This window comes from Puccinia triticina, chromosome 3A (assembly GCF_026914185.1).
Source record: "Puccinia triticina chromosome 3A, complete sequence".
Classification (NCBI taxonomy): domain Eukaryota; kingdom Fungi; phylum Basidiomycota; class Pucciniomycetes; order Pucciniales; family Pucciniaceae; genus Puccinia; species Puccinia triticina.
The window spans coordinates 2483418-2498234 of NC_070560.1; the positions used below are offsets into that span (position 1 = coordinate 2483418).

A 14817-nucleotide genomic window follows, 5' to 3' on the forward strand; every position below is an offset into this window, starting at 1 on the left:
TGCATCCATGCTTACTCTTTGGAACAAAGTTGAGGGGGCGGTAGATTTTCCTTCTTCCTTGGGTAAATCCTTGCTTCTCTTTTGACAGGCCTTGCATGATTGAACCCATTTCCTGGCCATCTTCTTCATTCCTTCCCACCAAAATCTTTCTCGCGCTCTTCTGTAGGTTTCCAATACACCTCTATGCCCTAAGTCTTCATGTAAAGCTTTTAGGACCTGAGCCTGAATATGTGGATTTGAGACTACTACTTGATTGTAAGGTATCCGCCTCCTTTTTAGTTGACCCCCTTCCACAAAGAACATCACAGACCTACGCTTTATTTTGATGAATTCAGTGTCTTCACAATTGTGGGGCCTTTTCCAAGTAGTTAAATATTCCACAATCTTCTGCCAAAATTTTGTTTGTGTGTTGGCCTCTATTTCCACCCCAATAGTCGTCAGATTAATCTCCTTAGCTCCAAACCCAGGATGAGGGGTTACCCAAGGTTTGTCTTAATCAAATTCCTTCAACTCTTCATCACCATCCGGTGGCCTCCTTGACAAGCTATCTGGCATTGTAAATGTTTTCCCTGGCTTATGTACTAAATCAAAAGAAAATAGTTGAATAAATGCAACCCATCTTGTCATAGGCGCTGTAGGAAGACTTGGAGTATTTATCATTTCTATAAGTGCCTTTGCATCAACTTGAAGTTCAAAATGTTGCCCCCAAAGAGCAGTCTGTAATTTCTTTAGAATTTTTGCCACACCACACAACTCCAATTTTGCTTGGGAGTAATCTGATTCTCTTCTGGAAAAGCCTACCGACTCGTAAGTTACTGGTCTGTAAGTTTTTTCTTTGTCTTCTTGCATGAGAACTGCTCCTGCCGCAATGTAGCTGGAATCTACCGCCAATGTTACTTTTCCCGCACCCTCCCCGTATTCCAAATTCTTCAGTATGATTTCCTCCCCAACAATTTTCTTCAACTCTTCAAAGGCGTTTTGACATTTGTTGTCCCATTCAAATTCCACATCATCCCTAGTAAGTCTTCTGAGTGATGCAGCTATGGTTGAAAAATTTCTGATGAACATTCTAACATAAACACAGAGACCTAAGGAGCTACGGATGTCCTTTTTACTCCTAGGTATTGGCCAGCTTTGTATCTTGTTGACCTTCTGAGCTGACATGATTCTACCCTCCTGCAAAACAACATGTCCTACTATGTCCAAAGCCGGAACACAGCAAGCAAACTTTTCTCCTGATATTGTGAGCCCTGCTTCTTCTATTCTAAATAAAATTCTCTCTAAAGTGATGGCATATTCCCAGACAAATCTCCTTATTCCCGGGTTCTCCTTCAAAGTCTCATTATTGTAGGTTGACTTTGGTCCCTTAATCCCTCCATCATCAATAAAGATCCCCACATGATCCGGTATCTCTTGCTGAAGGATCCAGGTCATCTGAGCTTGGTAAACTGCTACCAAATTAGTTGCTCCCTGTGGAAGTCGGGTTAATTGTAGTCTGCCAAGGACCGTCTCAAAAGTTGTAAGTGGCCGAGATATGGGATCAAGTTCTCTTTCATCGTAGCCACCCATTATATCCCCTAGGCCGTAACATGCTCTTCCTGAAAAAGAGTCAACAAACTCTTCAATTTTTGGGGGTAGCCCCGCATCTTTTATTGTTACTTTATTCAAGACTTGAAGGTCATGAACTATCCTGAGCTTCCCATTTGACTTGGTAACACAAAACACTGGACTAGAATAGCTAGATGTGGATTGCTCATATAGTCCAGTTTTTATTCTCCTTCTTACTAATTCTACAAACTGTGGCAGAATAGGTTTTGGAATTGGTATTGGCTTCTTTTGCCATGGCTCATGAGCTACAACTGGGATTTTGTATGGCTGGCCGTATGAATGGCGCAATAGGCCTCTTTCTTCCTCATCAAATGCCACTGACTTCTCGCGTATCACAATGACGTGTTTTAAGAGATTTAATTCTTGCTCAGAAAGCCACTTGGGTGGTCCAAAATTCACCGCTTTCAACCTTTCATGAGTAATCCTGGCAGTAGGAATAAACTCAGGTGGCTGCGGTGTGAGAGGTGTTTTGTAAGGATCCCTTGACAAGAGTGGGCGCTGAAGCGGGGGATTTATGTCTTGAGGCATGGGATGGTTAATTGGTCTGATTTTCTTATCCACCGTTTTGTACTTCGCTGCTAGAACTGATTTTGCCATGTTTTGGAAAGATTTTTGTAATTTCTCCAGTCTGTTTAGGACTTGCCGCAGTTTAAGGTCATACAGGACCAACTAAAATCCCAGTGATTTTTTTTTTTCGTATGGGTATACTTGACTTTTAATCCTGCCCTCCATTTGTTCCCTATTCCCTTCTGATCTGTTTACCCCCATAGCTTGTTTCAAGTAAACCCATAACTGTCTTATAGTGGTTATATTGGGTTCTTATGTACATAGTTTGGTACAGATGCGTCCAAAAGAAACTGCTGTACTAGGGTGCGCTTATGTGGATATATGCACTTGAGTGCAAACTTGCATGCGGGTTCTTTGAACTCGAGCAGACGAGCTGACCCTTGTAATCAAGAGCATGCCGGTGTACCAGCCACCAACGCATTGATTCACGGCCTCGTAAGTCCCATAAGTCTCGTCATCTCCCCAAAATCTCTGCGTGCGGTTAATGCAGTATTGCCTATACACACTGCCGACTGACTGGAGCAATTGCTTTACTTCTATGAACATTTCTTCTGTAGACGCCCCACAGAATGCCGCTTCTATGGACGCCACTAATTGTAGTTCGTGATCTTTCCTGTACTTCATTTACCGCCAGCTCCATTACTTTCACGAAGATGATCTTTCCAGACTATTGCCGCTTCAGTTCCTCTCTCTCTGCTCGTCACCTTCGCCAATTCGCCGGTCGCCATTCAGAATAATGATGGGCTCCAAAGTACGTACATACTCGCCACAATTTTCTTCCTCCCTGTACATGAAACTCTAATTGACCCTTTTTTTTTCGCCTCCTGAGGTACATATGCTGTTGTCCAGTGTGTATGCGACTGGGCTGAATGCATCCCACGAAAAAATGATCTGCCGACGCCGTTGCCGCCTCCGTTCCCCCTCCAAACGCCGATCCAACTCCAAAGTTTTAAGGTTATTGGCTTCGCCATATGACGAATGTGAGTTGATGTGTTTTGCCTTCATTCCCTTCATTGACTTATGCTTCAGAAAAGAATAAGCCGTGCCGGTGGTGCCAACATTGGATACAGAAGACCTTATTGAGTCCGCTTCTATCGTGCAAATAACTTGAAGCACTTTTGCTGCTGACTGGTTCTTCTTCTTTTTTTTTACAGATCAGTCTTGTCTATAAAAGCGTGAGCTTTCCTCTCACTTTCTTCTTTGTTTTCCAGCATCATTTCCCGTCATGTCTGAGGTTCCTCCCCACTCTCCCGACCGTTCCGTCTACTCTATCTCTTCTGATCGATTGACTCCCAACCCTTTTGATGAAGATGGGGACTCTTTTACTTCTTTTGGATCTATCCATACCCCTCCTCGTTTGAGATCTGCGATCCGGCAAATATTTGATGGTAGCCTCCGTTGTACGTGTCTACCATTTATCCTACCCTGTTCTCAAGACCCAAAAGTCCCTAATTTTTTTTCTGTCTTTGTTCCCGCTCAGCTACAGGTTATGCCTCTTCTGACGTTGGTTCATCCAACCCAGGCTCCCAGCACGAGCCGGTGTCAAATTTTGGTACGCGTCCTACCGCTGCTTCCTCTGGACTCGTGTCTGGCATCCTGCTCATCATTTTATTTTTAGTCCCACCATCAATCATTGACGACAGCCTCCAGCCAGGTAAGTAGCTGAGCAAAATCCTCTCCTAATCCTTATACACTAATGCTCGCTGCTCTCAGTTGCTTCCTGGCTAGGCGAAACATTTGGCGAACGACGGGAACGCTTGATAGCGGCAGCTCGGCCATGTGACCAAAGGGCTATGTCCGCCGTTGCACTATCTGATCAGGACGGAGAGTACGAACTCGACGACTGTATGCTGCATTCCCTTCTGTTTGACTGTTACCTTATCCTTCAACTGCTGACGGCAGCGCCCAACACTACCTTCTTTAAAAGCTCTTGATTCGCGCAAAGATACTTCTGACCCGGTGGAACCCATGGTTACAGTCGACACCACCGTCGCGACTGGACTAATCGAAGCTTATGAGCTAGGTATCCACCTTTTTTTTACAACATTTTTTTTTTTTTTTTTTTTTCCTTTTTTTTGCTGACTGGTTCCTCCTCCCTCTCTTGCAGGTGATAAGGAACCATCTGAAGGCCCCTTTCAGCCAACCCTTGGATATAAATCCATGACTGAGCTTCCAAGCTCCTGCTCAAGTATCGACGACGACCCCAGCGATCCAACCTACCACCCATCCAAATCCCTTCGCAGAAGATCCAGGATGAGATCCCGCCGAGCTCGCTTTTCCGGGCAAATTCAGGCTAAACCCAAGCCCCCTCAGGCCCGTCTTAGAGACGCGAAGGGCCGCTTCGTGGCGGCGCAATCTGAAAGTAGGTTTACTCGTGATGCCAGTATAGTATCCTTCCTGTTTGCTCTATCTGACCGTTTTCTTTTCTTCTTCTTCTTCTTTTTTTTCTGGTAGGAGTTTGCAAAGCTCCTGTTGAGGCTGCTCCCTCGTCGGACGTCTCATTGCCGCGACCAAGAACCCCTTGCTTCTCCGATCACAGTGAACTCCAACGGACCGCTCTAGAGACTGCTACCAATACGTTCCTCAACACTGTCCTCCGCTCTCCCAACAACAACCCCCCCTTAACCTTTGAATTTCACGACCCCTTCCAAGCTCACTTCCGCCTCGCCTCTCCGCCTCCTCCTGCAATCGATCCTCTTCTGTTCCGCGCTCCTACCGTGAACCTGCCCCCGACTGATCCTCGCGTCCGGTTACGGGCCGCTTTTCTCCAACTCCTTCAAGTCCTTGCACCTTTTCTCACTGGTTTCAGCCCCCTTCGCGACGAATGGGGAGCTATTGATGAGATTACCAATGCAATGTATGCCGCGGAAGACTGGTACATCAAATCTGTTTATTTCTAGTAAGTTCTGTCTTGTTTCTATACACATTCTACAATTTGCTAACTTAATATATTTCCCCCTTTTTTTTTTTTATGCACCCTCTTCCAGTCCTGATGTGATGGAGCAGACTGGCGGATTCTGAAATTTAACTGGTACAGTAAAGGAATGGACAATACACGCAAAAAAATGAGTGGTTGATGCTACCATCTCCAGTAGTCAACCCCCTTTTTTTTATCTTTTCCTCTCTCCCTTAATAACACAGAAAGCTTGTTTCCTCCTCTGCCTCTCTCTAACTCTAATCATATTCATAGAAATTCAAAGAAAAAAAAACATCGCTTTTTTTTTTTTTAACAAACATCTGCCCCCCCAAGAGTGGCAGGATAAAACTTGTGTTTCCTCCATTTATCTATTTTAGGCTTTTGACTAGAGACATGAGTCCTATACCACTTCTTACCACCGCCAGAATACAAGCTCTGTTGTGTTTTGCTACTGACAAAACCAAAACGTGAAGTCCAAGTGCCGTGCCTAACAAAAGCTTCCCCAGCTGAGAAGTTCAAAAGCTGCAAGAAATCCAGTGAGTCTGTGAACCCTCCTGGTAACTCCTGGAGCCATTCTTGCCCCTTTCTTTCCCTCTTTGGCCTGTTTCTTTCGTCAAAAACATCCCTGAACCGGCGGGGAATATAGTGCTCAATCCAGTACCACTCCAAACCCAGTTCAATGGTATCTCTGTGGGGTTCTGATGCCCATGCTACTTCTGCCTCTGCAAGTTGTAAATCTGTGCGCCTTTCTTCATCCTCTGTGAGACTAGCAGCGCCCATCTCATTGGCCCAATTTACTGGTTCTGACAGGTAAACTCTCCATGGGTCTTCCTTTGTTATATTTTGATCAGGAATGGAGCTACATGGTATATCTGTTTGATGTGGGCTTTCTTCTTCCTCCCTAATTTGATTCAAAGGGGTTTGAAGACGTTCCAAATCTTCCAGCTGCTCCCAGTCAATTACAGGGATATTTTCTTCTTTTTTGTTTAGCATATTCTTTCCAAGCTGTCCCAAAAAATCCCAATCAACCACTTGAAAGGAACAATTCTGTCAAAGCTTAGGAGGTTCCTTGTGCCAGCCTGGTGAGCTGGGTAAGCAGATAGGTATGCACATTCTTCTACCTTCTGAGTCAGGGAAACTCAAGACCTCCCCCTTCTGATTGGACAACGCTAATCTTATGTTATGATCTGCCAGGAATGGACGACCCAAGACTGTGTGGACCGAACCTCTGACAACAAAAAAATTGGCCAAGTGGATGTAGCCAGGAAGCACGCTAACCGGTATATTTTCTGCTAATCCAACAATTGGTGTAAAATGGCCTCCAATCCCTCTAAGACGCATAAAAATCTCTGTTGTTACTAATCCTAACTGATCTGCCAGAGTGTCTGGGATGATGTTCATTTCTGCACCTGTATCAACTAAGGTCCTGATTTTCCTTTTGTTGATGGTCATATCTACCATCCCAACAGGGCAAGCGTAATTGAGACGTGTGTTTTCTTCCTCTTCAGGTTCAATTCCAATAGAACAGTTCAATTGACCATTGTTTACTTCTTTCCCGGTTGTTTCAGATTCTGGTTGGGATTCCTGTAGACCCTTCAGGAAATGTGGAGCAATCTTTATGATTTCCTCTAAGGTGAGTGTATATGTCTGCTTATAAAATTTGTTGCGTATGGTTTTGTCTAGTTTGCTGGTTAACTCTTCCTTCCTTCCTTGAGGCGTATCACTAGATTGTCTACCCTTTTCGGATGCAGATGGCTTATGCTGTGCTGCCTCTTCCTCTGCATTTTCTTCCTCCTCCAGCCAGGATCCTGGAAAGCTCTTTCTTCTAATGGGGGCTTTCAATGCTTCCTGATTGGGTGGTGGAGTCTTGCTGGTTGACTCTTGATTTTTGGTAGGTAATGGTTGACTGTTTGGTGGGTTGTTCTTCTCCTGAATCCTTTGTGATTTTCTGAGCCCAAATCCAATGTTGTTTTGTAGCTCTTCCTCATCAATGTGCATTTGTGGTGGAACCCAAGATCCCCACTCTTCTAACTCTATTACTGCAGATGTTGGTCCCTGGTTTTCTTTAGAGGGAGAACTTCCAGTATCTGGCTCCTCATGGAACTTCTGCACCATCTGCCGTACCGAAGAGTTGGTTTCTACTACAATGGGCTGCCTATTTGGATAGTAGTAAACCCCTTGATATCTGAACACCCTTCTAGTTTGTATGTCCTGGTTGTATGATTCACACTCAGATAAAGTGTGTCTCTCTTTACAGTAGTAGAACTCTAATGGTGTAAAACGGGGCCGTGTGTCTGAGAAACCTGGTCTTGATTCTGAAAATCCGGGTGATGAAGGCCTGCTAAGATGAGGAGGTGCAGCTCTAGTCTGGTATTCTAGTGCATTGGTGAGCTTCTTTACTTTCTCTTTCAACTCCTCTGTCTCAGTAGGATCTTGAATTGCAACCTTCTTTTTGGGCAATTCTTTAGTAGCTGATGTGGCCTCATCATCATCAAAATCAATGATTATTAGAGCCATGTCAACATATTTCTTTAAAGTATCTAGTTCTGGAATGATATTACGCCCATCTATGGTTTTCTTGAGCTCCTTGGCGTGAGCTAACTCTTTGGTGACTTCTTTCTTTAGCTCAGGGGAAAGAGCCCTCCAAAGAGGATTTCCACTTTCTGGGTTCAAGTGACTGTATCCCATTCAAGCAAAATAATCTGTCATTTCTTCAAGCTCACCAACAAACTTTTTGTATTCAACTCTAGTTTTAATACCCTGACTTTCTTGAGCCTTCTGGATCAACTGTGGTATGGCATCTTCCCTATATTTCCTGAATGGAATAGCCCTTCCCCATTTCCTGATCATCTGTTTCTTTAGAAGCTCCCAATCGCCCGTCTCGTGTCCGTCCATCTGCTCCAAGGCTTCACTTATCTTCTTATTATTAATGATGAGTGGCAGTTGAAATGCAAGATCAATTGCACCAGCACCTTGAATAGAAGCAACTTTCTCTACCCTCTGTATAAATGTTTCTACTTCTGTACCGTCAAAGTGAAGGTTCGTCTTTTTTACGTCTAGTATGACTCCTTTACGCTTGTCTGGCAAGGTGATTTTAGTACGGGGCCTGGCCTGACTTGATTCTGGTGATGGACCTCCTGCTGTAGGTAATGGCCCTGGGGACATTAAAAATGTTTCATCTCCTGCTCCAATAGTTGTTTCTAACCCTTGTGCCCTATCTGTGTAAGGGGTTGACATTGCAAATCTTAAGGCAGTCCGTTGTGCTGGGGCTGGTGTATCTGGGATAGGTATATTTTTAGGTGTGTGAAGTAAGACCTGCATTCTTTCCCGTTCCTTGCGCATTTCCCTCATTTCCTGCATCATTTCTTCCAGCGAAGCTTGTAGCTGAGAAATCTCCTCTTCTTTGTCCTTGAGAGTCACTTCCGGGTTGTTACTTGATTCAGCCATTGTGTTGTTTCCTTGTAGCACACTTGCTAAGGTCTCGTGGATGTCCTTGTTGCCTCGGGGGACCGCGTCAATGTATTCGCTGACAAATTCTCTTTCCTGTTCCAACAAGCCAAGGTTGTGCCAAATCCTCTCCCCGTCTTGGTTTCCGTCTGTATTGTTATCCACTGTTTATTAATTTCGTGTTGCTGAATTTTTTTTTTTTTTTTGTTGTTGATCTTCTGAATTTTGTTGGCCACTGTTGTGACACCAGATGTGAGAACTCCTTTGGGACGGGTGGCAGTTCTGTGAGGGAGAAATAGCAGTTATAATATTTCAAGTATGTATGAAGCTTTTACAACTGTTACGGGTGGTTTGAAAGACCTGCCCCTCTATAATACTACACAAGAGTTATCACAACAAATTTATTTTATTGTTGTGGCAAACTAATGATAGAGATAACTATATGTAGCAGTCTCTAATCAAACCTAGATCAAACTTGAATTCAGTGGAAATGTTGAGTGGATACGGGGAAATGGAGTTGGTGGTGGAAATCAGTAGGAACGTAAGATATGTTTTATATGGTTTATATGTTTATTGAGTGAGAGAAGTATGTGCGGAGATATAGAATGTTGAGAGCAAAAAAAAAAAAGACTAATGGCAGATGTGAACTATTCAAAGTGTCTTTGCCCTCCTCCTTAACCTTCAGTTAAGAGTACAATGGGTTAAGATCACTTTGACTTGTTAAGGGCACAAGTGGTGATGCTTGCTACTTGACTACTTATATATCCTCTGAGGTATGAAAGATGTTGATGGGCAACTTGATTGAGATCACAATAGTGGATTTATGTTGATTTTTGCTTGAAGCTTCTGAGTGAGATGTGTGTTCTGATTAGGATTGCCTGAGTGGCATACTCCAACTGAGGAGGGAAAACATGCTCCTTATATAGTAAAATGTGAGGGATTTTTGCTGGTGGGGAAGTCAGGTGAGGTATTTATGCTGGTGTGACTTCTCCTGTGAGGGATTTTTGCTGCATGGAAGCTTCCATTGAGGTATTTTAGCTAGTGAGCCTCTGATAAACGTGTGATCCAACATGTGACTGATGGTGTCATGCGACCATACAGGGGTACGTGTGTGCACCTGTATAAACTACACCCTAAATATGTACTTGTACCTGATTCTATACTATGTACTACCAAATATAATTCTATAGTATTTGATTATGTTCTGTCACAAACAGTTTAATCCAAATAACTTTTGACTGAGTGGAGCTAGCCTAGTGGTTCAAGTGAGTGACTAGGGGTTCAATGACCTTTAGAATCTAATAATGCAATAATACATCCAAGAATATGCCTCCTTCTCATGTATTCAACCATCACTTTATGTAATTTGATACTTGAAACAGATTTGGCACACCACAGCATCCTCTTGGAACTATTGTTTAGGTTGCTGTCTTCATGCTCTGCGTCGCGCTTGTCTTCAAGGAGCTCTTGTTCAGTCAGATCAGAAGAGAGACAGATAATAAATCTGACAAGATGGGCAATGATTCTATTGCTTGCATTTTACTATCCTCCACTTTTGCAAGTGCAGCAGTGGAGGGAAAAAATCACAGAGAATTTCAAGATATTTCAATATATTTGGATTCTCTTTTGACCAAGCTTAAAACAAGTTATTGGGGAAGCAGATAAGAAAAAGTTTTTTTTATTCCTTTCTAATTTCATTTTTCAAAATTATTAAGCTTGGTGGAGTCCGGCAGAAAAGATTCTAGATCTTTAGACTCAAGCGGAGCGGCAGAGCAGAGGTCGTCAAGATCTCTAGCTCAGCGGAGTCCAGCGGAAAAAATTCTTGTTTGTCGGAAACAGGCGGAGCAGCGGAGAGGAGGTTGAAGCTCAGCGGAGTCCGGAGGAAATGATTCTAGATCTTCAGAATCATGCAGAGCAGCAGTGTGGAGGTTGTTGGGATTTTCAGAGTCAGAGACGTCCGATATGACCTTGGATAGCTCAGAGCAGTCAGATGAGGAGCTTATCTGCACTTACACCAGCGCAGCTGTTTGCAGAAAGAATTTTAAGTAGAAAGAAGAGGGATTTCTATTTGAGAAATTCCTCTTTTAACCAAGTTTGAATTTTTATGAATGTTTTTTGTTTGTTTGGTTTTAGGTGATCAGCCTTGTTTTAGTTTTGAGAAAACCCTCTAGAAGATGATATCAAGGGAGTATTTCCCAATGAGGCCCCCAATTGTGAGCCTGTGTCTCTTATGTGACAGCAGGACACAAGAAAAATAGGTGGGCACTGCTTGGATTTCTTGGGATTAAAGATGATGATTGGGTACCCGTTTGAGGGTACCTGGTACTGCCTGGCGGGTGCGGCGGGTCCCTGTCGGGTACCCGCCGGCGTGTACCAGGTGAGGTACCAGGTGTAAGGGTCCGGTGGACCCTCACTGATGAGATGGATGAAAAGGCACAGAGATCGGCTGGTAGGCCGTCTAAGGATGTCTAGGTCCAAACTGTCGGGGGATTGATTGCAGAGGCTAGCCGGGAGAGAGGAGAGACTCTCTCTATTAGTCTAAATACACCAACAGGCGACGAGAAGGAAAAGAGAAGAGAAGAATGAAAACAATGCTTACCTAGCCGGGAGAGAGGAGAGACTCTCTGCCGGACTAGGGAAGCAGCAGCTCAGGCTAAGTATACGATGCGCGGGGGGTTACGTTATCCCATGACTCTTCGTGTGGAGCCCCGATGTCGAGGGGGGCTTCACAGTCTCCCCCCCTATATAGAGAGCAAAAGAGGGGGAGGAATGGCTATTGTAAAATGGTGGATGGTGACGGGAAGACAGAAGGAAAGAAGGAGACCGAGGACGATGAATTTGGGTGAAAGCAGTCGGATGATAAGGAAACCGGGGGCATAAGGGGTGACGACGGAAGGGGCGGTCAGACAGGGTACGAGAAACGTGGCGGGGAATTTTCGTCGGCTGGGCTGGTGGCCTGCGTGAATGAGGTCGACTAGAATGAGTAATGTGTGTCTCTGTTGGAAGTTCTAGCTCTGAGTTGGACGAAAACGGTTGGACTGGGGTTGGGAGAATCGGGCACAACAGGTAAGTCGGAACTGATGAGTGTAACGCGAGGCAGCGTAGGTCAGGCGTCTGGACTGGCGGTGGAAACGCTGATGACGTCGGTCGGTGGATCTTCAATTGTGGGCGAGCTGTGGGGGTAAGGACGCGTAAGCGTTGCCCAGCATGGAATTCATGAAGCACTCGGTCGGGGGAACAGACAGGATGTGGAATGGGGGGAGCATTGGAAATGGGCACATACTCCGTGGTCCCGTCATTGTCCACGGGGAACCACCTATCGAGGACTGACTCCACTCGCTCATCAACCGCGTGTACGTCAATGAGGTCGGAGGTGTCAGTGGGTTCTTCTGGGAGTGAGTACGAAGCGTCGTCCGATTTTGGGGCAAGTTCAGCCTCTCTTTCGATTTCATTGAGCGGTTGATCGCCATACGCTAAAGTCGTTGCTTCAAGTTGGCCTTCGATAGCCAAGATCAACGACACCTGAGAGTGTTCAAACGGTGGGGCTTCGTCCATGCCTGCTACTCCTGCCGGTTTGCCTGTGGGTCTGCCTGCAGGTCCGGTTTGTTTCTGAGTCGGACTTGACCAAGCCCGTGGGGCCACGTCATTCGGTGGTTTTGGCGGGATCTGGAAAGTCGGTGGGATGTAGAGCCTTGATCTGTCTGGTGGACCGGGACAAGCTCCAGCAGGGTTTCCGCAATGCTTTTTACAGAAATGGCATTTCCCTACCGGATCGAGGTAAGAATGCATCTTCCAGAGGTACAACTCGGGCTCGAGACGATTGGAGCCGAGTGGGGTCGCGTTGGCGCCGGTGGCGACAGAACGGTAGGAGGATTGGCGATTCTTAGCGAAGTCGGCGTAGAATCCATTAACGCGGTTCTCAAAGGTGCCATACTTGAACGGCTTCTGAGCGAGTAATTGGAAGTCGCGCACTTTGCTCTGAAGCGCTTGAGGTAGTCCTAAGACGACGAATTCAGCAAGGTCGAGGTCATCAAATACATCTTTCTCGAAGTTGACGAGGGACTGGAGAGTGCGGGCTCGGCTGCTGTACTGGATGAACGATTTGGCATTGGACATCTCGAGGCGAACTATCGATCGTCGGAGGTCTGCTCGCCAGTCTTCTGGGAGACAGAATTCAAAAAGTCGATCACGGAACTCCTCCCATGACTTCCCGGCGAACTTTGGACTTTTGACCCGGTAGAACGCGGTCAAGTTAGTGTCAGCAATCAGGGAGCCGATGATGAGACGCTTGTCGTCCGCATGAGTAACCGCCTTCGTCAAAAAGAAGATGGTGACGGCTTGGATCCACGTCAGAAAGACTTTGGCGTCTTGGAGAGGTCCGTTAAATTTGGGCCCGTCGGATGTTCGGAACTTTGTCAAGTCCACTCGATCAGACTGTGGAGCCGGGGACACTTCTTGTTTGATTCCGCCAGCTAACGCAGCTTTCTCAAGGGCTTTGATGCGTTCTCGATCAATCTTGCGCTGTTCAGCAAAACGATCCGCATCGGCTTTCCGTTGTTCTGCATCAATTCGGCGTTGTTCCTCGGCTTGTTGCTGTGCCGCCTGGAATTGGACCGCCGTGTTCTTTTGGATGGTGAGGACTGCCTTGAGGCAGTCGCTTAAGGAAAGCTCCTGCTCTGCGTCTTCCGGCTGGTAACCGGTCAAACTGGAAGTCGGGTTCATGCTTTGCTTGGTTGAGGGAGCAGGGAAGTTGGGGGCGTAGTTCGGGTGGTCAGACGATAGCGTTTGGGCGATCGCGGCGTTGTTCGATGCTGCGAGGGCGTCCAGGCGAGCCCGTCGACGGGCGGTACGGAGAATTTCTTCGGGGTCGGAGATCGGAAGCAGAGGGCCCGTGTTGGTGTTTCTTGTGGTCATGAACCGTGCTCGGCTCGGGGAGTGACGTGGTGTGAAGATGAGGGAAAAAGGAAGGAGGTCGATTGGATGAAAAAAAGTGGAGTTTGGTGTGAACGATCACACCAATACGAGGTCGATACGGGCAGCGGATCGAGAGCAGAAGGCGAGGGCAGAGGTCGATGTTTCTGAGGGCTTAGACGAGCGAGGACGAGGTCAGAAGGCGAGCGAGAACGAGGTCAGAAGGCGATGACAAGGTCAATAGTTTTGACCAAGACGGGGAGTGATCGGTTTGTTTGGATCAAGAAAAAAAAAGTGTAAGGGTCCGGTGGACCCTCACTGATGAGATGGATGAAAAGGCACAGAGATCGGCTGGTAGGCCGTCTAAGGATGTCTAGGTCCAAACTGTCGGGGGATTGATTGCAGAGGCTAGCCGGGAGAGAGGAGAGACTCTCTCTATTAGTCTAAATACACCAACAGGCGACGAGAAGGAAAAGAGAAGAGAAGAATGAAAACAATGCTTACCTAGCCGGGAGAGAGGAGAGACTCTCTGCCGGACTAGGGAAGCAGCAGCTCAGGCTAAGTATACGATGCGCGGGGGGTTACGTTATCCCATGACTCTTTGTGTGGAGCCCCGATGTCGAGGGGGGCTTCACACCAGGTGCCTGTCTTGGGTGGTAAAATCTGCGGGTACCCGGGTACCGCCTGCCCCACCCTGCTGTGTGGACATGCTACGCAGCAGGGGCCCTGTGAAAATGGTTCAGGCATGTCACACGTCCATTTTAGCGGCATGTACACATGCAGTCCTCCTGTTGGTTTTGCTTCCCCAATCATCATCTCCCCACCCATGGCGCCCCCCACTCGCAAGCGAAGAAGACCCATCAGATCAGAATCTTCCCCCTCATCTTCTCAGAGTGAATCTCGGGCGCGTCTGGCCACACAGGAATCCAAATCCAAATCCAATGAAAGAAATGACGACAACGAACGGGGACAATCAACTAGTCAAGAGGAACTCATCACCCCAAGCAGTACCCAGCCTCTGTCAGAAATAAACCGCCAGGAGAGTGATGATGAAGAGTTGCGTGAGTACCTTCTATTTACAATTACCTTGTATGGCAGTCAGATCAATTCTGACTTTTATTCATTTTTCTTGTTCAGGAAGGGCCAAGAGGGTCGCCGCAAACGCCCTCAGTTCATGTTACAAATCCTACTTAGTACCAGAGCTCTTGGATCAACTTGACAAGAATAACCAACACATGATTGCTTATCCGTGCACACTGTGAGTTTTATCAATCTAATTTTATCACCATCAATAAGCTGAAAAGCGATTTTAGTTGTGGAACTAAGATCAACCGGCCAACATCGAACTCGTCTTGCAGCAACTTAAT

The 14817-nt window shown here is 46.1% G+C and overlaps 1 protein-coding gene across 1 annotated transcript; it reads left to right on the top strand.

The window, feature by feature from the left end:
- Positions 1 to 3968: 3968 nt before the first annotated feature.
- Positions 3969 to 5196, top strand: PtA15_3A301 (uncharacterized protein; the record flags this gene model as incomplete). The annotated part of the gene is made up of 5 exons (XM_053167257.1): positions 3969 to 4020; positions 4103 to 4198; positions 4283 to 4537; positions 4630 to 4876; positions 5163 to 5196. The coding sequence occupies 5 exons, from the start codon at positions 3969 to 3971 to the stop codon at positions 5194 to 5196; spliced, it is 684 nt and encodes a 227-aa protein (XP_053018491.1).
- Between the last annotated feature and the right edge of the window lie 9621 nt (positions 5197 to 14817).